The sequence below is a fragment of the Leuresthes tenuis genome, unplaced genomic scaffold (genome assembly GCF_036924035.1).
Source record: "Leuresthes tenuis unplaced genomic scaffold, fLeuTen1.0.hap1 SCAF_15, whole genome shotgun sequence".
Taxonomy (NCBI): domain Eukaryota; kingdom Metazoa; phylum Chordata; class Actinopteri; order Atheriniformes; family Atherinopsidae; genus Leuresthes; species Leuresthes tenuis.
In genome coordinates, this window is record NW_027325369.1 from 28173272 (window position 1) to 28200639 (window position 27368).

General features: G+C 41.4%; 2 protein-coding genes across 3 annotated transcripts; one reads left to right on the plus strand and one right to left on the minus strand.

Moving 5' to 3' along the window:
- Positions 1-165: 165 nt before the first annotated feature.
- On the minus strand, positions 166-9128 carry atp6v1c2 (ATPase H+ transporting V1 subunit C2). The gene is made up of 12 exons (XM_072364815.1): positions 8973-9128; positions 8425-8492; positions 7813-7898; positions 7290-7384; positions 6551-6642; positions 6366-6461; positions 6216-6284; positions 2281-2373; positions 2102-2189; positions 1920-2017; positions 1699-1829; positions 166-254 (listed from the first exon to the last, which is right to left on the minus strand). Exons 1-12 carry the CDS (start codon positions 9099-9101, stop codon positions 166-168), a joined length of 1134 nt encoding a protein of 377 aa, XP_072220916.1. The 5' UTR covers positions 9102-9128.
- On the plus strand, positions 840-24597 carry nol10 (nucleolar protein 10). 2 transcript variants are annotated; one of them, XM_072365352.1, is made up of 21 exons: positions 840-1022; positions 11452-11497; positions 11586-11684; positions 11762-11839; positions 11926-11963; positions 12493-12629; positions 12727-12792; positions 12902-12962; positions 13620-13705; positions 13940-14018; positions 14314-14463; positions 15879-15945; positions 16378-16430; positions 18306-18432; positions 20415-20494; positions 20617-20715; positions 21071-21160; positions 21959-22135; positions 22347-22660; positions 22904-23006; positions 24218-24597. In XM_072365352.1, exons 3-21 carry the CDS (start codon positions 11624-11626, stop codon positions 24362-24364), a joined length of 2013 nt encoding a protein of 670 aa, XP_072221453.1. In that variant the 5' UTR covers positions 840-1022; positions 11452-11497; positions 11586-11623; the 3' UTR covers positions 24365-24597. The 2 variants fall into 2 exon arrangements, with proteins under 2 accessions (XP_072221453.1, XP_072221452.1); XM_072365351.1 differs by lacking the exon at positions 840-1022 and adding an exon at positions 10905-11009.
- Positions 24598-27368: the final 2771 nt, after the last annotated feature.

The following is a 27368-nucleotide window of genomic DNA, read 5'->3' on the forward strand; positions in this document are numbered from 1 at the left end:
TGCTCCTCTTGGCTCAAGATAAATGATGAAAATCATGATAACCAGAGAAATACTCTATTGTTGTGACCTGTTTTACGGGTGATGGTCTTTTTCTGGCTCTGACACTCTAAGGTCGCAGCCTGTGTGACAAGGTCCACTGTGCTTTGTTGGTCACGCTGCTGACTGCTAGCTCAGCACGCTGGTGTTGATGTGGAAGCAGATGTAGGAGGAGTACTCCTGCTGACAGAGTCCTGGGATGTCAGAGCTCACCTGATGGAGCAGATAACACAGAAAAAACACACACACACACTCATCAACCAATGAAACTGATCCTTGTCCTGGAGGAGTGCCTGCACCATCCACCAACAATACGCCCTGTTTGCAAGCAGCAAAGTGAAACTCCTTTACTTTGATCTGGCAAATCTATTTGCATAAGAAAATGTCGTTTTTATTAGGGATGGGCAACAGATGGTTGATAGTGATCTTCCTCATTCAAATAGCAACACGAACACCCAGCTGGATTTTTCTGGTCTTTTAACAAAGAAAAATCATCCAAAATGTGCCAAAAAGTGTGCTTTTTATACAAAATGTCATGAGATCTTGTTGTATTTCTTGTAATGCTGTTTAGATTTAGCCAAACTCAGTATTTAGAGAATTTGATCAGTCCTCATACGGCTCCCTTTTAGATATTCACTCATTTCACTCAGAAATCTCCCAAAGCAAAAATGATTGTCCCATCAAATACTGGTTTAACTCCCATCCAGCTCTTTTCTCTGTGCTTGTGTCCTTGGGCGTGGCTATGGGCTTGAGCTGTTGAAATTTGTGTACCTGAAGCTGCATTTCCTCATCAGAGTGTACTGTATGTTCTCCAGTTAACGTGTGGTTTTGTGCCGGTTATCCATATTCACTGCCACCCCATTCTCCGGTTTCATGGACCCTAACCCTACTCTGGAACCACTTCTGTCTGCTTTCCAGTAGATTCCACACTGCTCTCTTATTGACCTAAATCGAGTCTTATGGATTTGGAGGTGTGATGATTGCAGGTAAGCGTCTTGTTGTTTTGTTGTTTGTATAAGCGATCTCCCCTGTTTATAGGCCATTTGATTGAGTATATCAGCTTTTCCAATAGGCATGGCTGCTTGATCATATTGTAGAAACTTTTGAAGTGAAAGATGTATTAAGGGTACAACCATCAAAAGTATTCAGAATCATTAAGAGGCAAATCATCCCCCAGTCGTTAAAGGCTACATAAAACTTATCGAAGTATAACTACTGTGCTTTGAAATGTGAGCAGCGTGTGACAGATGCAATGCTAATAACTGACTCTCAGCAAAAGTTATTTTGCTTGCAGTGTATTAATGTTAGCAAACACTTCTTAATGATGTTTGCTTTGCCAATATGAGCTTGGCCTGCTGGTAGATACAGGTCCAAACATAAGCTCTGTACTCTTGATTCTATATCTTCTATATATCTTGGTGCCCTTATGGCTTTCTCTCTCTCTATTCCTATTTTCCTGCTATACTGTATCTGATGCTGTAACAATGTGAATTCCCCGCTGTTGGACTAATAAAGTCTTGTCTCATCTCATCTCAAAAACTATAAATGGCTTAGAAACAGCATGAAATGCTAAAAAGCTGCTAAATTAATCACATCAGACACTGTTCTGCATTTTGGATTGCATCAGTGTAATGCTGTAATGATTGTAACAGTTAGCTAGGCCACTTACATCTGTCGTACTGGCAGTTGGGTCCAAATACTCGAACAGTGATGAAAGTTCATCTTTCAGTTTTTTCGAGCGCTTCCTGTCAGTCTGCAGCAAAAGAGCCTGATAATTCACAGGTAATCCATACCTGCCAGGACATATCATGCACATAAGTCTCATTAAAATCAGTCATATTTTTACTTAAAGATGAGGGCTGATTACTAACGTTATCACTGACCTGAGAACGGATTCCACAAACACCCTTAATGCTTTCAAGTGAATCCAGGCAATGAACACCTGACTGAAATTAACCTTCAGCCAGCGTACAAAGATTCCCTGTGGAGGGGACAATTAAAGTATTAATACTCTACATCACAGTCTCGCATAAATCTATAGAGAAGGACAAAATATCAGACTCACATATTGCTCCTTTTTGTTAGTGCTGAGCTGCGTGAGCTCATGCTGCTTCTTCTCCTCGTGATCAAAACTGTACTCACGCACAATGAACCTGTGTGGATCAGAGACTACATTATGGTAATTGACACAGATTACAGAACGTAGACTCCACTGGCTGTTTTCTGGCAAGTCCTCGTGCTTACTTGCTCTCCTGAGCTTTGCTTTTGAATTCCCACACAGCTCTTTTGAATAGTGTAACTGAGAACAGTCCCCCCTCTCCGTCCTCAAGCAGCTTCCTGATGGTCAGAAACACACAATTATGACCAAAAAATTCATTGATAGATAAAATAGTCAAAGCAACATAACATGCATCAACAGGTGAGGTTAAAGCTGTGCATTTGCTGGCTGCAGGGTTCGTTCCCCAAAAACCATCAAAACAAGTTCTTTCAGGAGTTTGAGGGACTCAAAAGTTCATGACTTGAATAATCTCACATTATACTTCTCTTTTACTTCTGAATTTACAGCATAGCATGCTTTCCTTGTCTGTGTGTGCAAAATGATTGGGACTGTGCAGGCGTAATAGCGGTTCTAATACTCCTTTTTGGGTCTGTTGTGCTAACGCTTCCCAAACATGTGCATGTAATCTGTCTACACAGTAAAAAAGAAAACAGTAAAAGCAGCTGTGATGCCAGACAGAAAATAACTGTTTCATCAGAATAATTATCCATAATTGAAATATAGTTTTCAACTTTCATTTTACATGAGATCTGGGGTCCTTTTTGACCTTTTAATGCTTGATGAAGGATGTTTCAGCATGCAATAATGATGATTTCACAGATATGATTCAAATCTGGTATGATATAAACAATTAGGCTTATTGAAATAGGAGGCTATAGCTGAACATCACCATATTTAACCTTACATTGTTTCCACATGCCACTGATAGGCACGTACGCTCCACTTCCTCTGAAGTAGAGCTTTAAAAAGGAAAAAACAAATTTCATAAACACATACTACAGTACAATTACTTTAATTTAAATGCATATAGTATGCAGTAAGTTAGAGCGCTGACCTTACACTTATTCACACAAACTGACTAAATATTGCTTCTCAAAGAACCTATGGTCACGGTTGCCAATTGTTTATTAAATTTAATACTGTTCTCAGCCGTTTAAACATACAAAACCACAACAACATTCAAATGCAACATAACTGAGCGACAATAACATCACAAATTAACCTTTCCACGATTCTTTGCACTAACCAGCATGAAACCGACCTCTTTTTCTTTACATGTTAGCTAAAACTCAAGTTTCTTTTAAGGAGACAATTTTATGGTTGTTAATTTAAGACTTAATTCATAGGAACTGTTGGTGCGTGCCAAATATACAGGGATAGTTTTTACAAAGTTTAGAGGCTACGAATGCAAAAGCCTGGTGCTCCAGCCTTGACTTCGAGATAGTTAAAAGCAAACGCACAGCAGAACCTAAGTGGCCTTGAAGGCTTGTATGCATCCAAAAGATCTGAAAAATACAAAGGAGCAAGAGCTAGTGAAAGTACAGTGAGCCAGTGAAAGTACAGATAGCCAGTGAAAGTACAGTGAGCCAGTGAAAGTACAGATAGCCAGTGAAAGTACAGTGAGTCAGTGAAAGTACAGTGAGTCAGTGAAAGTACAGTGAGCCAGTGAAAGTACAGTGAGCCAGTGAAAGTACAGAGAGCCAGTGAAAGTACAGAGAGCCAGTGAAAGTACAGTGAGTCAGTGAAAGTACAGTGAGTCAGTGAAAGTACAGAGAGCCAGTGAAAGTACAGTGAGTCAGTGAAAGTACAGATAGCCAGTGAAAGTACAGTGAGTCAGTGAAAGTACAGATAGCCAGTGAAAGTACAGGGAGTCAGTGAAAGTACAGATAGCCAGTGAAAGTACAGATAGCCAGTGAAAGTACAGTGAGCCAGTGAAAGTACAGTGAGTCAGTGAAAGTACAGTGAGTCAGTGAAAGTACAGAGAGCCAGTGAAAGTACAGGGAGCCAGTGAAAGTACAGTGAGCCAGTGAAAGTACAGAGAGCCAGTGAAAGTACAGAGAGCCAGTGAAAGTACAGGGAGCCAGTGAAAGTACAGTGAGCCAGTGAAAGTACAGTGAGTCAGTGAAAGTACAGTGAGTCAGTGAAAGTACAGGGAGTCAGTGAAAGTACAGAGAGCCAGTGAAAGTACAGGGAGCCAGTGAAAGTACAGTGAGCCAGTGAAAGTACAGAGAGCCAGTGAAAGTACAGTGAGTCAGTGAAAGTACAGTGAGTCAGTGAATTTACAGCGAGCCAGTGAAAGTACAGTGAGCCAGTGAAAGTACAGAGAGCCAGTGAAAGTACAGTGAGTCAGTGAAAGTACAGTGAGTCAGTGAAAGTACAGATAGCCAGTGAAAGTACAGATAGCCAGTGAAAGTACAGTGAGCCAGTGAAAGTACAGAGAGCCAGTGAAAGTACAGGGAGTCAGTGAAAGTACAGTGAGCCAGTGAAAGTACAGTGAGCCAGTGAATTTACAGCGAGCCAGTGAAAGTACAGATAGCCAGTGAAAGTACAGTGAGTCAGTGAAAGTACAGTGAGTCAGTGAAAGTACAGTGAGCCAGTGAAAGTACAGTGAGCCAGTGAAAGTACAGAGAGCCAGTGAAAGTACAGTGAGTCAGTGAAAGTACAGTGAGTCAGTGAAAGTACAGCAAGCCAGTGAAAGTACAGTGAGTCAGTGAAAGTACAGTGAGTCAGTGAAAGTACAGAGAGCCAGTGAAAGTACAGTGAGTCAGTGAAAGTACAGGGAGTCAGTGAAAGTACAGTGAGCCAGTGAAAGTACAGGGAGTCAGTGAAAGTACAGGAAGTCAGTGAAAGGAAGCAAGTCCTGGGGAGAAGTGCCCGTATTTGTGTTTGCGTTGGAATATGAGCTGCAGCATTTTGACCCAACTGCAGTCATGAGGGGGAGTCTGATTAACACCAACTTGACCTTGGATAAGAGTCTGAGTTTCTGTTTCTCTAATTTGAACTCATTATCACATCCAGGTATTTTTACAAATGGTTTCACAGAAAGTTTATACCCCCGAGATCAATATAAGAGACAACGCAGGCAGCATTGCATCCAAAAATCATTACGTCACTTTTATCCTTGTTAAAACTGAGAAAGTGCTGACGACACACAACAGAAAGAGAAATACATCCTCTTTTTTGCGAAAGTTACCCTGATTCTTCCACTGCAGGGCAGGACTCATCTCCTTATGTTTAAGTTAAGTTAAGTTTGTTGGTTGCCAAACTTGATTAAATATGTATTTTTGTTCAACTGGGTTACAAGTTTAAATCCTGAGCCCCACTCTTTTGTTCAAATATGGTCACTTCTGCCCTCAAATAGCTCAAGATGTTGACTGCTTATTCAAAATGCCACATTATAAACCAGTGGGTGACATCTCGATGGCTACGTTCACTTTCTATATTCCTATATATGATCTGTGATTATACACTTTTCTATTTACATTGCTTCTTTGCCAGAGCGTGTCTGTTCTCAGCCTTAAAAGTCCTCATTCTTGTTCAAGACTCTTATTTATTTATGATTTTTATATGTTTATTTTTTACTGTCTCTATAAGATAGGAGCAAATAATGGAGCAACTGTTCTAGGCATAGAAATCCTGCAACAGCTCAGAAGTCAAATAGTATCTGCTCTAATCCATAACAAAATCTGAGCTCTGAAGCGGAACATCTTTGATCTGCTGTTTGAAATTTTGAGGCAAAATCATTCGCTTTTGAAGTCTTTATTTACTTTTAAGTGTGCTCTATCTGTTGGAGGAAAGCCCTGTGTCATTACCTCTAGTTCTTATTCTAATTACAAGTAATTTAAATTCTTCTCGTGCCTTGCATTCTGGCATGATATCATAAAGTACTCAATTATTAAGAGCTTCTACAGGCTCCTGCTCTGAATACAAAATCCTCTTCCCTGCTGCTGATCCAAGCCACACAGACTCTTACTTTCTGCTAGTAATGGGACACGTGTTGTTACATAGTCTGACCTCTTGGAGGCTGGGAACATGTACCTTAGGGCTTTGGTGGTACACTGACACTCAGGCTGAGCAGACTAGCTAATTGCTCAGCTGAGAGAGCATAAACACAGCTCACCTGCTCGACCGGGGAACCACAAATGCTGAAAAGGATTCATAGCTCTTCTCCCACAGCAGGTAACTCCCTCTGGGACGTGCAGAAACACATTTACATCAACAGAATATCACAATAACACACATATACAGACAAGCATGTCATGTGACTGACCTGCTCACCACTACCAGCAAAGTGGTGAGGTACTCTGAAACCACCAGATCTTGTTTCCTTATGATGCCATTCAGACTGCGAGTTTGCAAATTCCCTCTAGAAAGACAGAAAAACCAGCTCAGAAAAAATATATATAGATGAAATAACGATGCGTTTTCACATCATATCTAAAAGATATCACTCACTCTAGCTTGTGCTCAAGACTTTGCAAGTTGGCTTTCACCCTGTTGTATGCTGCAGCTCGGGATTTTAATTCTGTCTCCACCTGCAAAACTTCCTGCAGAATAAAATATTCAGCAACAATGTTTGATGTATGTTTGTGAGGACATTTGTGTGAGCATGCTTACATGCTTAAATAATTGCCATTATGTCAATCGCAAGTGTTCATCTCATTACCTACAAAACTGTGTTGGAGATGTTTTAGAAGCAAAGATAACAACCTCCTAAATGCACTCATCAGGCCACTTATTTTAAATTTTCCTTTTTTAGTACTTTTTCATTTTAATTGCATCATTTTACCAATAAAATCATGCAAATTTACTTTCTTTCATCCATACATTTGCAACACTTAAATCACACCAAGTTACTGTCAGAGACAGTGGGTCTGTTAGTTTAAAGTCATGTATGACTGCTAGCTTAATGGTAGCTAGCAGTGCAAGATGCCAGATTTTGTGGCTGGAAGTTTTTCATTCATTTATTTCAACTGGTTGAAGCTAATCTTTACACAACTAATTTATGTGGTTTGCTTGGCCATTTCCGCGGTAAAGAAGTCCAGTCACTTCAGTGTGAGTCAGTGTCTTTATATGGGATGATCGCTGACACTTTTTTGGCAAAACTGCAATAGTTGTAAAACCACATTCAACTTGATAATAATCTGCTACAACTACCTTTGTATTGCATGTCACTAATCATACTAGTTTGTACCTTGTTGATGAGGTCTGCCAGGCTGGAGAGAGGCAGAGCTGTGGGATACTTGGCTTTGTCCCACTGAAACTTCGTCACGTAGCTCATCAGGTCCACTGAGAAACACACACAGACTCTTGTGTTATAATCTAACTTTTAACTAAAGTTTTGCAATTACTAAAACACAGCAAAAAATACCGCAGTATTGCAAAGATGCACACATTAAAGGCACTCCAGCTCAAAGAGCACACTCCCTACAGGTAAAATACCCCTGAGAGATGAGAGGTAAGCTTTCTGGGGCGACAGGATCGCTCTCTGGTTCACGCTGTGCTCTGGCGGGCGGAGAGTGATCAGGTTAGAATGGTTTGTGTTGATCAGCTGTTTTCTGATACAAACTGAAGGTGATCAGTGTGGGATGAGTTGGAGCTCAGTTGTAGATTTTTGTCTCATTTGCAGTGTGCAGGTGGCCTCTTTACACTGACTGATACTGTAATTACCACCTTCAGCATGAGTGCATGTGTGTTTGTGTGTGTGTGTGACTCACCTCCATTGGCTAAGGCATTTTCCAGCACTTTGTCACTGGATGGCTCCATCACCTCCTTCATACACTGGCATGTTGTTTTTATCACACTGACCAGGCAACAGGAAAAATACCCTCATCATAAAGTTGGTTGCCATCAACAAGCTTCTGTCAGTATTTGAGCACTCTTTGAGTTAAATCTTTTATTTCTGCGAACACTGTGACCAAACTGATTATTTTTTTGTTTTTCTACTACACACTCGCCTGCAATTGGTTAGCGCACTAACCTCTTATTTTCATGTTGTAAATCTTTCTCTCTCAGTAAAATTAACAATATGATCTTCTGCCTAGAACTGTACCAAGGGGCTAATATCACCATTTACAGTGTATCGGCTCAGAAAGATCAGCAATGAATTTAAAATCAGGAGGGAAAACTAACCACAAGCTCCCCCTGACCATGAATTAAACATGACACAGACCGCACACAAGCTCAGAGTTACCAGCCTTAATGCAGGACAAAAGCGGCACATTAGGCTACAAACATGCAATTATCATTTAGACAAATGGGCCTCATGTTTATGAACAGATTAAAAGGGGAATACGTTGTTCAATCACTCTTTGATTGGACATTTTTACCTCTCAGTCAGTGTGTCGAGTTTGGAGAGATCATCTGAAACGCTAAGCAGACTGTCCAGGATTCCCACCTGCAGCCACAACATATACAGCACAGTTAACATGTCTGTTACTGATGTATCATTCTGATATAACAAAAGGCTTGACTTGTTAGACAGTTTCGTATGAGCAGTCACTTTCGAACTTACAGGATTTAAAGATTCAGCCCATAAATCACACTCAGTACCACATTTAAAGGGTTTTCATGTAATAGACTTGAGCTACAGTGGTTTAAAAGTAGTTCCTGGCAGGCAGGTCGGACATTGATCATGTTGAGTGAAATGGGTCAGATGGAAATTTTGCCTCAAACTGTAGAGAGCAACCTGAGCCTTGATCCCTTCACCAGAGAAGGACACCAAACACCATCACCCTCCTCAACCACATTCTACTGTACTGGTATAAACAAAGAACAAACATTCACTTCTTGCAGGGATGCCTTCTTATTTTGTACTCAGTAAAATTTAATTCAGTGCATCTTCAGACTCTTCACTGATATAGTTACACACCCTCACCTTGAGGTCTGGAATGGAGAACCTCCAGCAGGAGGCAAGGTGTGTTTTGGTGATGGTGCGCTTGAGTTTCTCTACAGTGGTTAAACTGGTCTTGTCCAGTGGGACAGAAATCAACCAAAAGTCTGCCATGACTTCCAGTGCTTCACATAGAGAGCTCCACTCAGAAATCCTACACACGACAACAGCCTTTGGCTCAAGAAAGCCTGTGATCCAGAGCAAAACATTGTACCATAATATTATTTCTGTTAATGAAAATATATGAATATATGGGTATACTTTCATTATAAACTAACTTTGTATGAAAGAAAATACAGAATTGACAATAGTTTACTCTTTCCTCCAAGATCACATATTTTTAATGACTTAATTATTGATACATTAAACTACCTAAGTTCAGTTTTAGGACAGACACAAACTAAGCCTATCAAAGCATGAACTCACCTTCAGGTTATTCTTGTGACCATCCTGTAAATATTCCTCAGAGTGTTTTGGTCTGAGCAGCAGCTTCACCTGAGACTGACTGAGCCTGAGCAGCAGCTCCACTTTACACTGACTGACAGCCAGCCTACTGTTTTCTGTCAGTCACAGGAAGCTCTTCTCACTCCAGGAAATTTTAGCAAATGCCCATTAGAAGAAGAGATTATTTGTAATTTGATACATTGCTATTTCTACAAGCTGCTAAATTCAACATGAAGTTTCTCTGTGTTCTTGGACCTGTGTGCATAAATATTTTGTTTGATATTCAAACAGTAACAACTGCAAGATAAACTCGTCATCTGAGTATTTCTGGAGGTGAGCTTTACTGAATGTCTGAAGTGAACATAGTGCAGAGAAACAGTGAGTGAGTACAGTCCCCAGACAATCATTTGGTTATATAAACTGTGGTTTGTTTGTCATGTAGGCAATAATCCAGGTGGTTGTGAAGCATCCATCTGTATTTTCTGGAGCTTCTCACCTAACAGTGCAGACTGAACTGTGTTAACACATATTGACAATGTCCACAGCTGCGAGGCTCATATGCTTTCATTTTACACCTGAGAAAAAAAGGGAAGGGGAAGTTCATTTTTTTTTAATAACAACAACACGGCAGCTCTGAACTAACAGTGCAATAGTACTCGTTCATTCATTAATTCGTCTTAAAGTATTGATGAAATAAATACAGATAATGCCTTATTTAGAGGCTGGATTGTCAATGCCCTGTTCACTCCCGTTATGTGGATATAGGCAGATCTCGAGTGATCTAAATATCTTCCAAAGGACTTCGACTTTCACCAAACTGTTATCGGTGAGTAGAACATATCTCATGCCAGAAATAAGGTCCACGTTTACAAAAAAACGAACTTCCCCTTTAACAAAGCTCTGTTCATAGTCAAATGTGTTTTTTGTCGTTTTTTTTTTTTTTAAACACGATGTTATGCCAGAAGTGCGTGCCTGCCGAGAAATGCATCCCCATTCGCGGGAGCGCGCATAAGACATTTCAGGTATGGATTATTACATTTATCTAGTAAAGTTAAAGTGATAATATTGAGCTGACAATGGTGTTTCATTCGTTCATCTTTTTTCAAATTTCTTCATCTAGATGAATAACACATGTACACTTATGATAATCCAACAATTGTACAGTTTAGAGCATCTCTTTCACCTATTATTATATTATTGTAAAATTAACCTAAAACTAAGAAATTTGATCATTTTAATTTTAGAGACAATTTTGGACTTGTTGAAATTCGCATGAGTTTGCATGTTCTCCCCGTGTATGCGTGGGTTCTCTCCGGGTACTCTGGCTTCCTCCCGCCGCCTTTTTAAAGCATGACCAGTAGTACTTCTCGACATAACACCGGAACGTTTGAGAAGATAGTGATAATTAAGGTTTCCAATCGGAAGAAATTTTGACAAACTCAGCTCGGCTTCCGGTGTTTGGTTAACAACGTGGATGTAGTGCCGCTGTGTATGTAGCGTTCACTAATTACAATGCAGATATCCAGCGTAAACGATGTCAAAATTTATAATTTAAGCCACGGAAAGTCTCTTCCGGAGGTAAGAAGTGCGGTTTGCTCCCCCCTACCGCACACTTAGCTTCGAAGATTTGCTCAGTTGTTGGCTAACTCAGCTAGCCACGAGAATAGTGTTTCTAACAATGTAATATGAAATGTAATAACAATGAAATATCAATGCTGATAAAAAATCAACGTAACTTTCTGAAACGCCAAGCCTGATGGCAGGGTTAACCTATTTTATTTATCTCTAAATTACAGCTTTCGTCCAAAGTTGGAAACCATAAAAATTTAAAATGAGTGAATTCAATTCAATTAAAAAAGAAACTTTATTTGTCCCCGAGGGGCGCTGAGGTCAAGCTCTCTGTGTGTCAGTGGCGACCAACAGTCACTTGACAAAAACCCAGTGACTCTTAGTAGGTTGTGTTCCTTTAGACTTGAAAGCTTGTCAAATGTCGCTGATCATGTCTTTGTTTCTTCTGCAGTGGTTGTCGGATCGGAAGAAAAGGCAGCTCCAAAAGAAAGATGTCGGTGAGTCGACGGCACCACAGACTTTGGTTCTTTTCCTCCAAAATGATTGGCACTGTTCTGACTTCTCTTTCATTTTGTTTTCCCCCAGACATCCAGCGCAGGATTGAGCTCATCCAGGACTTTGAGATGCCTACAGTGTGCACCTCCATCAAAGTATCTCGGGATGGTCAGTTCATCCTGGCAGCGGGTAAGACGAGATCTGCTACGTGTCACCTGTTATATGTCACTTCTGGAAAGTTGAGGTGCTCATTTAATGCTTTTCAGGCACTTACAAACCCAGAATTCGCTGCTACGACACCTATCAGCTGTCCCTGAAATTTGAGCGTTGCTTGGATTCAGATAGTAAGTCTGCAGACACATCCTCTTGTTGCTTTACCTCTACCTTGTGGATGACTCAATTTAATGATTTTCTTTCCTCCCTCTCAAAGTTGTGGCCTTTGACATCCTGTCGGACGACTACTCTAAGGTGAGACACCAAAGGTGTTTTTGTCCCATACCTTCACCCATACTGCTGCTTTTTGGATTCATGCATAATCTCTGACATTATGTGTGCAGATTATGTTGGCGGCATTTGTTTCAGTAGGGTTATGGATTGTGAATGCTGAGTATTTTCACCTTATCTTTATAGTAAAATGAATAACAGCAATGGTCCGCCTTCTCGCAAAGCAACTGTTCCCTGGTAGTCTTATTTATGTGCATAGTTATTAATGTTAAAGTTGGGACGTGCTGTCGCTCACTTGGTTGAGTACAAAGTCCATTTACCAAAGACTGATTCCTCTCTGTGGCTTTACCAGCAGCCCTGGTCCCTCTCTGCATGCCATCCCTGTTTTATCACCCTTTTCTCTCATATGAAGTCACCATCCATAGGCTGAAACTATTTTATTCTCTGATAATTGAGTGTGATGCCCAACACACTTAAATCTTCTGTAATTGTCTTTGTAGTCCTGGCTTTGATTTTTGTTCATTTGTTTTTATGTCACTGTAATTTTGTGCAGCTGGTCTTTCTGCACTGCGACCGCTACATAGAGTTCCACTCCCAACACGGACACTACTACAAGACCCGGATCCCAAAGTTTGGTCGGGACTTTTCCTACCACTATCCCTCTTGTGACCTCTTCTTTGTGGGAATGAGGTGAGAATGCGACTGAGTGTTGAGCTAAAATGTTAGTCTCATCCGGTCTGTGTCACAGGACTCGGATACTATTACAGTTTGTGTATTTTACGTTCAGCTCGGAGGTTTACAGGCTGAACCTGGAACAAGGACGCTTCCTGAATTCACTTCAGACTGATGCTGTGTAAGTACTGCTAGTTGTTTTCCCCTTTCAGCTGACTCTCGGCATATTTGTATGATCTGATGTGACTGACCCATGCTCACGATTGATCTTTTTCTTGACTCGTCACCAGGGAGAACAACGTGTGCGACATCAACCCTGTCCATCATTTGTTTGCAACTGGAACCTCTGAGGTAAGCCTCATCACAGGCTCACAGGTAGAGATAAAAAAAAAATGTCTTTGGTGCACATCTGTTTTCCTACCCGTCTCTGTTTTCCAAGTGAGTGAGCATGACCCGGTGAGAGATGATTCTGATTAGCTGTCCGCTGGAGAATTGAAACAAACGCCACTCGTGAAACAAAGTTCTCACTAACTGTATCCTCGACCTACACTCAAATTTCTTTCATGAGCAAATGAGAATGTTGTGGTGGTAAACAAACACAGCTTTATCTGCATGTGAAATATCTCTGCTCTTCAGATTTCCCTTGTTGAATACTGTAAACTGACTACAGTTGAAATGTTTAAGGTTAAGAGGACATGAGCAGCTTCTGGAGCATCAGTTTGGACCCAGAGCTTTGGTGCTGTTCCCACAGCCGTCTTGTTTACTGCTGCTGCAGAAGTAGATGGAAGACAGTGCTGAATTTTTGTGAACTTTCTTTCTGGAGTCTAGAAAAAAAAGGGGGGTGGGGGGGATCCTAGCTGAAGCCCAGCTGCTTGTGGAGTGCATGTCGGGAAAAAGGTTAATTTCCAAGTCTCCCTCCTGCTGTGTTTTGCTCCTGAAATCTGTCTCAGTTCAAACTGCAGCTTGGGTTTGTCAGACTGTCTGAGATTTCCTCTGCTTGGTCTGCAGGGAAGGGTCGAATGTTGGGACCCTCGTGTCCGGAACCGAGTGGGCCTGCTGGACTGCGCCCTGAGCAGCCTCGCTGAAGGAGCAGAGTAAGTGCTGAGCTGTCACGCTGACATCACAAAATTACAGCTGATCTCACCCTCACGTTGCAAATTTAGCCAGCTTTTCTCCAAGAAAAAAAGCTGACTGCAAGCTGTGTGTCATTATGGCTCTCTGCAGAAATATGCAGCTTTTCTATGAGTTAATTTATTTCTAATCACAGGACATTGTCTTCTTTCCTTGTTTCACCTTTTGTCTCCTAACTTCTGTTGATCTGCTGACAGAGTTCAAAGTTTGCCTGCCATCAGTGCGCTGAAGTTTAACGGCTCCCTCACCATGGCAGTAGGCACCAGCACGGGACAGGTGAGCTACAAGATTTAGTTTTAGCTATGTTGTTTCCTCGTTTAAAGAGGTGTGACAGGCAGTCTCATGCATTTTCACATCTCTCTTTATGAGTCTGTTCAGCCAGAAAAATCAACACTTCTCTCCTTCTGCATTCTGCGCCTGCTTTGTTTATTTACTCACAATGACTAAAGGTTCAGGTGCTTTTGGTTCATCACACAGGCATTTGCAAAGTTGCTCCAGTCAGAAACAGACTTAAAACTGTAAACCTATCCTTGTATTTCTGTTTTTTCCCCCCTCATCGTGTCTCTTGCAGGTGCTGCTGTATGACCTGCGTTCTAGTCAGCCGCTGTTGGTCAAAGACCATTTCTACAACCTGCCAATCAAGTCTCTCAACTTCCACAATCAGCTGGACCTGGTTGTGACTGCTGACTCCAAGATAATAAAGATCTGGAACAAAGACACTGTAAGTAACAGCCGTTTACAGAAGCCAAACTACAGCAGCGATGCAAAGCTTTCGGATTGTTTCAAGTTCTCCAGAGTTGTCTCAACATTAGGTATACTCTACTTTTTTATGCAATTCCCAGCAAGCCTGTAGCTGAGTTTCTATCCACAAGCAAAGTACATCTGTAGGAAATTAATTTGGCTGTGTAGTGTCACCAGAGGACAGTGGAATAGGCTACGTTACCAGTGATTGTAATTCTGTAGAAGAAGTAGTTGTCCTAACAGGAAACAAACCTCAAGAAGGCAAAACAAATTACAACTCTAGTGCACATCCACAAATAGGAAAATAGAGGGAGCTGTGCTTCAGGAATTACTTCAATATCTGCAAATATGAGACGATATGTCATATCTGTAAAGAAACCGGCCGGTCACACAAGTTTGATTGTTTGCCGAGTCAAACATGATGAACAAGTTGTTTCCGTCCCCTCTAAGCGCATCAAGTCTTCTTTGAAACAGGCAAAAACTGCTTCAACCCTGTTGAAAAACATTCTCGTGCATAAGTGGAAGTTTTTGTTTGTTTTTACAGTTTTCTTTCACCTTTCATTATTCACATGTTTTAAAAGCAAATCAAAAACAACAATGAGAATCCTTATGCATGGATGAGATCCAGAGTTACTTTGCATAAAAGCATCAGTCCAGCTCTCTACCAATCAGGCCTCTAAGGTAGAGCGGTCAGTCAGAAGCCATCCCTCACTGATGGGTACAAAACAACCTCTGTTGCCGGCCTCAGTCCCAGCGGTACCCGGACCAGTAGCTGTTTGGGTATCAACTTAAGCACCATGTTTATTCTAGTCCTCTGATGACCGACATAGGCTTGATTCGAGTGTTACAGCAACACTTAATGTCACAAAAAAAGTGATATTTATGATTCATTCAAGAAACTAAGTGATGAAGTAGCTATTTGCATTATGTTTTCTTTAAAAAAAAAGATAAGAAGCGGTCAGTCTTTACTTTTAGAAGGTGCTACTTTTTCACCCTCTGCCCCTGCTGGGAATTTACCAAAAGACCCCCGAAAACCTCAACAAAAAAACTGATCTGGAAAAAAAAGACAAATATTTTGAAATGAGTCAGGATTGAGTCAGGAAAGATGGAGGCGAGAGGGGTTAACACATGAACAAACCAAATACCTGAAACGTCTTCAGGAAATCTCTGTGAAGAGCCTTGGAGTGAGTGTGAATCAGGACCTGAACTCAGCAGAGCATCCCTGAAGAAACAGGAAAATGACCCTGCAGCGACGCTCTCCATCTAACTTAAGCTTAAATGTTAAAACATGAGCTACCCGTCGCAGTATCTTATAAAATGAGAATTTGTCAGAAATCTTGCATAGTATCTTAAGTTAAAGTATATTGCCTTATCTTTGTCTTATCTTCACAACAGGGAAAGTTGTTCTCCTCCATACAACCTCAGAGCAACATCAATGATATTTGCATGTATCCGGATTCAGGTGAGAACAGCTCAAGCAGCAGAACATCTGTAAACATTTACACATCTGTGCTTTAAGACCAATGCAACATCTGTAACAGAGCATAACTGAACATGTAATTATGCAGAGTAGAAGTGTTTGAAGCTTGAATTCTTGTTGGTTTCTTTAAGTTCAATCTGTCTCCTTCTGCTTCTCTTTACCTCTGGGTGGCGCCATCCTGCTCTTGCATTTATCTACTTTTTCACATTGTTAACTCAGTGACTTTAAGGGATTGAAATTAGAAGACTTCTCAGTGTTATTTAGCCCATGAATTCTTACACATGTGGCTTCACTGTCTCTCAGCCATCCAAATCTAGAAGTTTAGTGGGTGTTTACAAGTGTTTTCATGAGTTCCATGCTTCTGTCCTCTCATTGTTTTGTCTCATCTCATTATTAGTCGTGTTTCTTTCACAGGTATGCTCTTCACTGCCAATGAAGACCCAAAGATGAACACATTTTACATCCCAGTGAGTACAAACACGGGTCACAGTCACATCCTGTTCATCAAGTGCCGCGATGAGCTCATAAGTGCGTGATAGAAGCTGATCAAGCAACAAATACCTGGTGTCTCAGGGATTCAAGTGGGTGCTGAAGGAACTGTTTTGTGTCTGACAAGCTCTACGAGCAAATTCACGTGTTATTTCAGAAAGCGTGAGTGTACAGTAAACTCCTCTTTGCTTTGTGTAAATGGGTACATTCCAACCATGACAGACTGGAGGTGGTGACCCAGAAGAAGGTGAACTTCACTGATAACCATCCTTATAACGTGTTCATCCCAGTCCGTTAACATGCTTTTATCATGATGTAGGGAGGGTATATATCAGCATCCACGGTGTAGTCAACAATTTTATGTGTGTATGTTTGTTCAACTTCAAGTTTTAATGAACTTTTCTGAGAAATGCATTTCGTGTGATAGGTGTTAGTTACTAAACGTCCTAAAAGAAACAGGATATGCGTTTAGGCTTGATTAAGGAACCTTCCTTTTATGTTCCTGTAACGTTTCCTGTGATGAAAACCTTCTCTGAGCGCTTGTCTGAGGAAGAAATGTCAAAGAGAAGAATATTTCTGTGGGCCAGGTCCTGCCTGTTCCTGAAAGTCCCTGTGCTTGCCTGTAGAAAAAGCTGTAAAACATTTGGCCTCATGCAAGAACATTTTCATATTTTTATTCTAAATTTCTCTCACTTTTTTCGTAAGGTCTCGTACGAACACGCCACGTCAGATTCAACAAACGTTCTTAACTTCGGAAAGAGTGTGTAAACGACCTGCGTAAATGATGAATGCGATACGATTTTGGTGCACATGCACGAGGATAGTAAATTTGCTTACTCCACGCCCAAAATAATACCATATAAGGCTAAGCTTCCTCTCTCCTGTGCCAGGAAATGTTGCATGTTGAGTCATAAAAATGGCATCAAGGCGCAAAAAGAACAACTTTACGGGCTCTGAGACTGAAGTTCTGCTTTCAGAGATCCTAAAAGAAAAATCGGAATTACAGGACCTGCTAAAGCGAAGAAAGCAATTACGAGTGCTGTTAATTCCGTGTCACCTGTAGTCCGTAATGTCACCGGAATAAAGAGGAAATGGTTTGATATGGAAAAAAAAAACAAAAAAAAAACGTCTCGCCGTGGGCAGGCAATCGATGACTGCAACTAAAGTCGTGCAATCAGTTGTTGACTCATCATAATGGCACTTTGATGGGGCGGTCCATGAGGGGGGTCTCCTGGCACCACACCTTCTGTTCTGCCTGGGCTGGTTCAGGTAGTGGGAGACCCTCGTTCATGGCAATACTGTGCAAAATGCAGCATGCCAGATTATTCTGTCATGCCTTGTATATCGCGTACTGAATTTCACCACTACAAAGAAAATAGTCCAAACCCAAATATGTTCAGTTTGTTAACATAAAACATCATAAGACATTTTGCAAACTCCTACAGAGTGAAGTAGCTGGAATGAGAGTCTGGCTGGCATCTTAAAAGTCACTCAACTGGGATTTAATCAGGAATCGGCCTCATTTTTAATTAGTTTTACATTTCAAACGACTGTTTATTAGAACTGTGCAGGAACACATTCAACTTTGTATATTTACTGATCCTTTTTTTCACCCTGTGAAGAGGCAACACTTGTGCTTCTCTAATGATTTTAATGCATTACATATGTTTTAAGTCAGTGCAGATCCTCAGTGATTCTCAGAAAAAAGGACAAGGCCATTTACTTCTAACAGGAATGGAAAAAATGAGCAGGAATAGCTGTTCTATTTTTGTTTCAACAAATACACGACAGGTTTCATACTCGCCCAACAGTCTAAATCTGAACCCAGCATATATGTGTGTGTGTGTGTTTAGGCTCTGGGCCCTGCACCTCGCTGGTGCTCCTTCCTTGACAATCTAACAGAGGAGCTGGAGGAGAGCCCAGAGAGCACAGTGTATGATGATTACAAGTTTGTTACCCGGAAGGACCTGGAAAATCTAGGTGAGACCTTGCTGCCTTATTTTCACATCACAGACCTGTCAACATGTGGAGTAAAACACTTTAAAGTAGAGCAGGAAACAAATCCCCAAAGCAAGCATGCAATTTGGGCATTGACCTTTTCCACTGGAAAGCAAAGAGATTTCAAGAAATCTCAGAAAAAAATAGTGAACTTTATCCCAGCCTTAGAAGTTTTACCCAAAACTGTGAATCAAAGTGAGTTTCTCCACTGCCATGAGGGCGGTTAGGATGGATAGACTGTCTAAGCAGAGGCCTGGGGAATGGTTGAGAGGTTTTAGGTAAGAAAAGTAGGGGGGGGGGGGGGGGTTGAAGGGGTTGAATGAACACTGGAATGCAGGCTCAGCAGTAAAGAGATCAAATGACAAGAAGCAGGAAGGTGGTTGGCTGACGTGGAATAAAGGAGAGTGGGTGGACATGGGGAGGGGCAGCAGTGTTGATTTACAGGAGCCGCGTAGTGTGGCGCTGTTATGTAACCTCGTAGCTGCTGGGGTCTACTGAGTACAGCGCATTGATAGAAGTTCCCGGGAACAGCAAGTTGCTCACATTCTGTGCCTTCCGATCCACATGCATTTACATGATTGCATTTTTAACTCAACAAATATTTGCTCCAATGGTTACACCACGCTGCCCGCTTCACTGCACCCTCTCACACCTCAGTGATTCTCCCTTTTTGTGTTAGACCCTGCAATTTCTCGTCACACAATTCAGTTTCGCCCTGTTACACAAGTTCATGCAGGGATGATGCAACGATACTGGTATTTCACACTCGTTCACCTTTGCAGACAAGAGGAGGAACATGGGGAAAAAAATCCATATCTGCACTGTTTCAGACAGTCTGGCACCTACAACATAATACAACTCATATATTTTTACATTCCTTGGATTATTTAATAGAAGAGAGCATTCAGATGTTTAACATGTGAGACAGAGGCTGATAGGAGAAATTCTACATTTTTTGGCATTTCTGTCTGAAGTAAAGATATGTCAGCATAAATATATGGTCAAACTCTTCTTGGCACCAGAGGGCAACTATGGTGATAATGAAAGACAGTCGGGTTCATCCTTCTGCAACAGTGAATATGTATTTTGTATTTTTCAGTCGGGAAGTCTAAGCTTGAGGCACGAATGGTTGCATAATGATTCATATAAAGGAAAACTAAGAGGATCTTCGAAGTGTCTTAACTATGCACTGGAACTTTAAGTGTGTGTATATACTGGATCTAATAAAACAGCCCAAGAGATATTTCAGACTAAACGTTATCATTTTTGTTAGGTCATTCAGCGTGTTAGATCTCCAGTTTTACTCTTGTACAGTTGGTCTGGTCCAGCTGTCCATTGTAGAATCTGGGACTGCTTAAGCTGGTGGCAAGGAGACTCGCCTGGCTGCTAACTGCCTGCGTAGGGTGCCTACCCTGCTTCCTCTGATAATGCCTCTAACTGAATCTCCCTACAGCTAGAGGCGGGCATCAGCTCGCTTGTAATGGCAGCTCTCCTCCTATGGATCTGTTCTGAAGGGTTCGCTTGGTTTAAAAATCTTTGGCTAGAACAACCCTTCAGAACCTCCTGTTAACACACAATCCCCAGTTTATATACTAAGAAGAGCAAATCAATTCAGTGTCTACAACTTCTACTTTAATTCCAATAATTATGGATTTATTAACATTCTTTAGACAGGGCACAGCACAATAAAATCGGTAAAAGGTCAACATACTGGTAATACTCATTTTAAATAATTAAGTTCGTTTACCACTGAGCTGAGGCTGGGGATTCGAGTCAAAATGAGGAAGTGATGATGATGATCTCTCGCTTCCTCATTTTGATTGGAGGGAGGCACGATTGATCATATTTATGCACACTTTTAATTTCTGCAGGGTTTTTTTTCTTCACAGATCATTTCTTTCATGTTTTATGACGATTATATTTGACCAACTTCTACTTTAATTAGTTTTCCTTATTTGTTACAGGTTTGTCTCACCTGGTGGGATCATCTCTCCTCAGAGCCTACATGCACGGCTTTTTCATGGATATAAGACTTTATCACAAGGTCTGATGTTTAGGACTGCATCAACTTCTCACTAAACCTCAGATATTTGTTGATCTCTGAGCGGTTCTGTAGCGATCATGGTGTAGCTTGCTGAACATTTGGCTTTTTGTGTTTGGCCACAGGTGAAAACGATGGCAAACCCGTTTGCATATGAGGAATATCGCAAGGATAAGATCCGTCAGAAGATTGAGGAGTCCAGAACCCAGAGGGTGCAGGTTAAGGTGAGAAAAGATGTTTCTTCTCCCTGAAATGGACACAGCTGAAGTGTTTAGATCATGTTGATTTCATCATCAGTTTTATTTTTCATGATTTCCCCTCAAAAGCTAACTTTATTTCCTTCCAGCTGAGCTTTTGTTTAACAGCTGTTGTTCCTTGTTAGTTTTTATGAAAAGTGGAAAAAAAAATCCCAAACTGTAGAAATTGGTAGACTTGGGAAATTTTTTTTAACAGTGTTGGACATAGTGTTTGTGACTTGTATTTTAAGCTAATCATCATCATGCTCAACATCATACTCATCATACCGCCCGCTCCCTTCGAGGATATGTGTCATCAGGTTTATTATTTGTTCTGAGACAGAAACTGCCAAAGGTGAACAAGGAGTTGGCTCTTAAGCTGATGGAGGAGGGCGATGATGCAGAAGAGGCTTTAAGGAAAAAGAAGGGCAAGGTAGGAAAGCATGATTACAGATATCAATATGGTCACACCCTGTCTGTGCTTCGAGATGTTTACCTGTTGAGTCACTAATTAAATTTGTTGAGAGAAAGTCACATCTTTCTTTGAGTCGCTTATTATTTCCATACATTTCAATTCTACCATGTATTACACTTCATTTCAGGGCACCAGAATGTTTGGGTCACAGTAATGGTGGGTACATTAAAGCAGTCACGTTCAGTACTTTGTTGCATATCCCTCACACACAATGACTGCTTGAAGTTGGCGATTGATGACATCACCAGGTGCTGAGTATCTTCTCTGGTGATGCTCTGCCAAGCCCGCCTCTGCTGCAGCCACCTTCAGCTTCTGCTTGTTCTGGGGGCTTTTCCCTGCTCAGGTGGATTTAAATTACATGACTGACTTGGTCATTCAAGAATTTTCCATTGTAAGGCTTTGAGTAACTCTGGTGTTGCCTTAGCGGCCTGTATGGGAGCATCATCCTGTTGCAGGATGAAGCGTCGTCCAATGAGTTTGGAGGCATTTACTGGAACTTAAGCTTGAACTTGAACAAGCCTGGGTATCTTATTCCTGCACTAATGAAGCAATGAAACAGACCTGAGGAATCACAATCACCTGGGAAACCTCCCAAACATCATGGTGCCCTAAAATGAGGTGGACTATATATTAAAACTGGAAAGTTGCACTTTATCTCCTGAAGCTCATGTTTTCCATTACAGTATCTGTAGGCAGTATAATCTATTTAGCCGTCTATCCAAACATTAAACAGTATCTGCTTTTGCACAACTGCAGGCTCTCCCCAGCATCCTGGGAGACGACCGTTTCAAGGTGATGTTTGAAAACCCAGAATACCAGGTGGACGAGCAGAGCGAGGAGTTCCGGCTGCTCAACCCCATTGTCTCAAAGGTGGGACAAAAAAGGAAGAAGAAGCTGCGTCTGCTGGTACAGCAGGCTGTCGCCGCCCACCAGGTAACGCATACCTTTGCTTTGTTACTGTTCTTGAAGGTTTGGTCGTCTCCAAGCTTTTAGAAATGCAAACATGGAGCCCATTAGATTTGCTTTCCTGTTAGAATGGAAAAAATTCCAATGGAGCATAACTAATGGCTTTTAGAATTGAATTGTTTGTTTGGCCTACAATCACAGGTCTGGAAACATAATGAATAACTTTTTCTCTGTCCAGGCGGCTGAAGATGAGGAGGAGCCAGAGGGCCGAGCCAGCTCTGAGGAAGAAAGCTCAGACGATGACAAGAGCTGGGTGGAGGAAGTTAGGGAGCAGAGGAGGTTGCTGCGGCAGGAGGACAGAGACCGGCGGCGGCAGCAGAGGAAGCAAGCAGACCGCAACACTGTCCTGCTGGACAGGGAAGAGAACAAAGGGGAGAAAACCTCAAACACGGCCGAGGGCAAGAAGACGAGTCAGCCGCAGTTTTATCAGATCAAAGCCGGAGAGGAGTTCAGAAGTTTTAACGACATGGCCCACAAACAGAAGCTGCAGAAGTACGTGTTGGCAAATGTTTGAAGTGGAACTGTTAGATGAGTGTTAGCCTGTCTTTGAAACTTATATTCAGATTGCCTCAGGGATGTCAGCTGCTTGAGAGAATCACCTTATCTGCTCTGTTTAAAGAAAGTTTGTGGTTACAAGCATAAAGAAAAAATGACGCATAAACTGAGCATCTGCACCTCACAAACTGTGCACATTGGTCAGATATTCTGTCTGAGGATTGTGTCGGTTTCTTTCAGGGCTTCTCTGGAGGATCGCCTGAAGTTGGAGGAAAACTCTGGAATCAGCAACATGGTCGACACTGCAGTGGGCAGCAAACAGCTGACCTTCACTCTCAAAAAGGTGCAAAACTCATTTAATGTAAAATCCACTATTCTGAAAATGTTTCCCATCATTCTGCTGCAACGCAGTCACACAAATATCAAACACTTATGTACTGTAGATGAGGTGGTGAACGGTGAAAAGAAAGAGCTAATATGGTTTAGATATTCATCCCCACCAGAAGAAATGCCATGTTTTATACAACATAAGTCCGTACGAAGGCCCTAAGCTGCAAAACACAACAGCAATGAAGTAAATGCAGCAAGAAAACCAATATACAAGACAATGAGTCCTGTTGACTGAACAGAAACTACGTCATTTCAGAAAAGTTAACAAAACATTGCAGTGAAACAGAAAACACAACATTTCAGGGAATATTTCAGAGAGCAACAAAACCAAAAGTGAAAGTTTAAAACACATCAGAGCAGACTGTAACAGAAAGCAGGATTTCACTAAACACAATTACAACAAAGTACGGGGTTTGATATGTGAATACAAAGCAAAATGGAAAATAGAACTTTGGGGGAAAAGGGAGCCTCCCTGGAAATGACATTTCATCTTCTACAGCTTAGAATCAGCTCAACCGTCTGAGCAAAGGTCGTCAGACCTCTCGTCCTTTGGAAGAAGCTCATTTTGGCCGCTTGTATTCGCAGTGTCAGTCTTTTGTTCACTACCCACAGCTCATGATTACAGCCCAGCTCTCTCTTCACAACATACTGGTACAGCGTCCACATCACTCCAGACGCTGGAACAATCTCTCGCTCATCCTACCCCACCCCACGTGAGGCAGTGACTCATTCTCTACCCATAGTGGGCAGTCCACCCTTTTCCGTCTGGGGACCATGGCCTCAGAACTGTAAATCTTAATTCTCATCCCAGCTTATTCACACTCGGCTTTAAACTGGCCCAGTGCCTGCTGGAGGTTGATGAAGCTCACAGAACCGCATCACAAGCCAACATGACAATAATCTGTACGAGATGGTGAAAATGAACAAAAAAAAAAAATTCAGCGTCTTACCAAAAAAAAGGATAAAACACACACTTTCCACATTAATGGAAAATACAGCAAGAATAAAGAAACCTGAAATCTCATTAAGACACTAAATGGGTCACGGGTAAAGAATTTCACAAACCAAACCTCAAAGCCTTTAAAAAAAAACTATTAATAAACTGTAAGACAGAGTGGACGCACGGCAGAAGTTTATTTAACACGCTTCTTTCCTCCTGCGCAGTCGGAGCAGCAGAGGAAGCAGCAGCAGCTGGAACACGAGCATCACGAAGAAAGGAAGAAGCTGAGACGCTCCGCCGGACACCTGAGCAGTGGCAGAGGAAGAGGACGAGGCTGGGGTGGCAGAGGAAGAGGAAGAGGCCGCCGCTGAAAAGAGTCGTCCACTAAGTGCTTGGACAGCTGAGGCATCAGAATCCTCACAGTGTTATCAAAGTGGTGTAGTTTTTTCCATGACCAACTCTGTGCTGCTCTCGAGTAAATTGAAAAATGACCTGTTATTACCTGTATGAATTTTCCAGGCTATCTGTGTCATGACTCCAACAATGAGACATAAAGAGTAATGATTCTAACTTTCTGAGGATCCGGTTTCAGACGAAAAACGTTTTTGTACTTATTTTTTTTATTTTGTTTTTATGTTGTTTGATAATATATATTGATAAGCCAACTGTGAAGTATCGAAGCTTGTTTATTGTATTTAGTACAAGATTTACCCATAAGCATTGTTTTGGGCTTTTCAATTTACTTAAAATAGGTATATTCAGTTTTTTGCTGAGTGTTAAATGGTCTTATATCTAAAGCCTGTCTGCTTTGTGGCAGATTACTGCTCACAGTTCTGTTTAAAAGTCTTAATCCCCTATCCTTTAGTTTCATAATGACAGGAAAACTGAAAATAGGTGCTGCAGTTTATTGAAACATCTGCAAACATAAATGTTAATACAGTATATCAGTAAAAAAGAGAGTTTGTACAGTTCTAACAAGCTAGAAAGTCAATATTTGGTCTGAGCACCTTTATTCTCCAACACCAGTGTTGGTAATAACGGCGTTAGAGTATAACGGCATTACCAACAGCATTTTTTTTTTTAGTAACGAGTAATCTAATGAATTACTTTCCCCATCGTTGCAACGCCGTTGCGCATTACTACAATTCGGTTGAATGAAACGCGAAGTGTCAGGTTTTGGCCACGCATCAGCTGCCTGGAGAGAGCAGGAGTGGGGATGATGATTGGCTGGGTGGGCGGATCATGCCCTGCTCACGGCGTCTCACTGCAAAACTCAACAAGACCGTGGCAACAAGCCAGGGAGATTCAACGGTAGAATCCTCAAACTGGAAGTACTACTACTTGCTCATTGAAATTAAAGCGTTTATGTAACATGCATGCTATTCCCAGGGAAAAAGACTTTATCCACGTCTGCCTCAAGCAACTCGCATCAACACACTTGTTGCTGCTGCTGCTGCTAACCCAACCCCAAGCCCGAATGCAACCACTTAAAACAAGCAACGCTCGATTTTTCAGGTCAGCAACAGCTAATTAGCGCATAGAACATGAAAAACATCGTCACAGTTACTTTACTGAGTAACTAATTACTCTTACAATGAGGTAACTGACTTACTAACTCAATTTTGTTTTGGGAGAAGTAATTTGTAACTGTAACTAATTACTTTTTTAAAGTAAGATGACCAACACTGTCCAACAGTCTGAACCCTCTTTGACAAGCTTTCTGTCATTTCTTTAAGAAGTCTTCAGGAATAGTTCTCCAGGCTTCTTGAAGGACATCCCAAAGCTCTTCTTTGGATGTTGGCTGCCTTTTGTTCAGTTCTCTGTCAGATGATCCCACACTGCTTCAATAATGTTGAGGTCCGGGCTGTGGGGGGGATTCATCCCTCCATAAGACCTGTTGCCACTGATTTTCAGTCCACTTTTTGTGTCATTTGGCATAGCTCAGCCTTTTCTCCCTGTTTCCCTTCCTTAAGAATGGCTTCTTGACAGCCACCCTTCCATAGAGACCATTTCTGATGAGGCTTGGGCCAACAGTAGATGGATCAACTGAAGGTCCAGATGCATCTCTGAGCTCGATTTTCCTCTTTCTTAAAGACATCACTTTACTGTAGATGTTTTTTTTTGGCTTTATATGTACCTTGTAGATGGATGCAACTAAAAAAATGGGAACAAATGTTGTGGGGGGAGCAGCCAATATCAACACATAACTGTAAGTCAGAAGCAAGAGGAGGGGCAGAAAAGAATGTGAAGAATCAAGTGTATCTCAGACCCATCCCCCACTGCGCTGATGATATCAACCGTCTTTGCGCTGGCATTGTTCCAGTTCAAATATGAGGGAGGTCTCTGGCCTCCTGGCTCTTTTTAACTCATTTAATGTCCCATTGCTCTTCCACCACTTACATTTTTCTGATGGAATGTAGAGCGGCTCATCTATTAGAATTCCACTAAATTAAACTGGTTTTAGTCGTATTTTACTCTGGACTTTACCTCACTATAAACTTCTAATGTACTTCCACCCTTCAAGGAATATTTAAACTTCTTCAGACATGTACTGATTTCATTTAGAGGGTTTCAAGTCTGCATGGTAAATATGAAGCTTAATAAGGGTATCCTCCTCTTTTTTTCCACAAACATTACTTATTTTTGGTTTGAGGGCACATCCTCTCACTTTCTAAATAGATGGAGGTTAACGAGAAGTATTAAGATTTGTTTATCAGTTTAGTGTCTATCTAAGTCCTGATGACAAAGCTCCAGCCTACTTTCCTCCTTTGTGTTCAGACATCAGTGGCGCTGCTTCTCTGTGCGACACATAAACGGCATTGAATAACATGTCATCTGATGTTCCAGGCAAATCGTCCCCATTTTGTTTTGTTGGTGTCACCATGACAACTCGCAACTGGGACGCAGGAAGTGGGTCAACTAAAACAAAAATGAGGAAACAGAGAGTTTAATCCCAGGTTTTAAACCATCACATAAGTCTGCCTTGTGTTGTAAGATATGAAGATATATGGCATGTGCAGAATTCATTAATGTGTGTTTTCAAGTGTGACGCTCACAAATTCAATCTCTTTGATGCCCTGGAAACACGAAAAAAAACTCTGACAAGCAGAGTGATCATTTCTCCCATTCGATTTACCTGACTTACAATAGGGCTCTCTGCTCAAGTTACGTTATGAACCCCTCCTAAAATTCAGATGGTCCAGAGCTATAAAAGAACCACAAAATCAAATATCTCTCTCACATGTCTGCCATGTGCCTCGAGGCTGGCAGCATGACGGATCATTGGCAGACAGAAAATGTAAATTATTGCACATATGTGCGTCTTTTGACTGTAGCCTTTAATGTTACCAACTTTTAGATCAGCCCGAGTCCTCT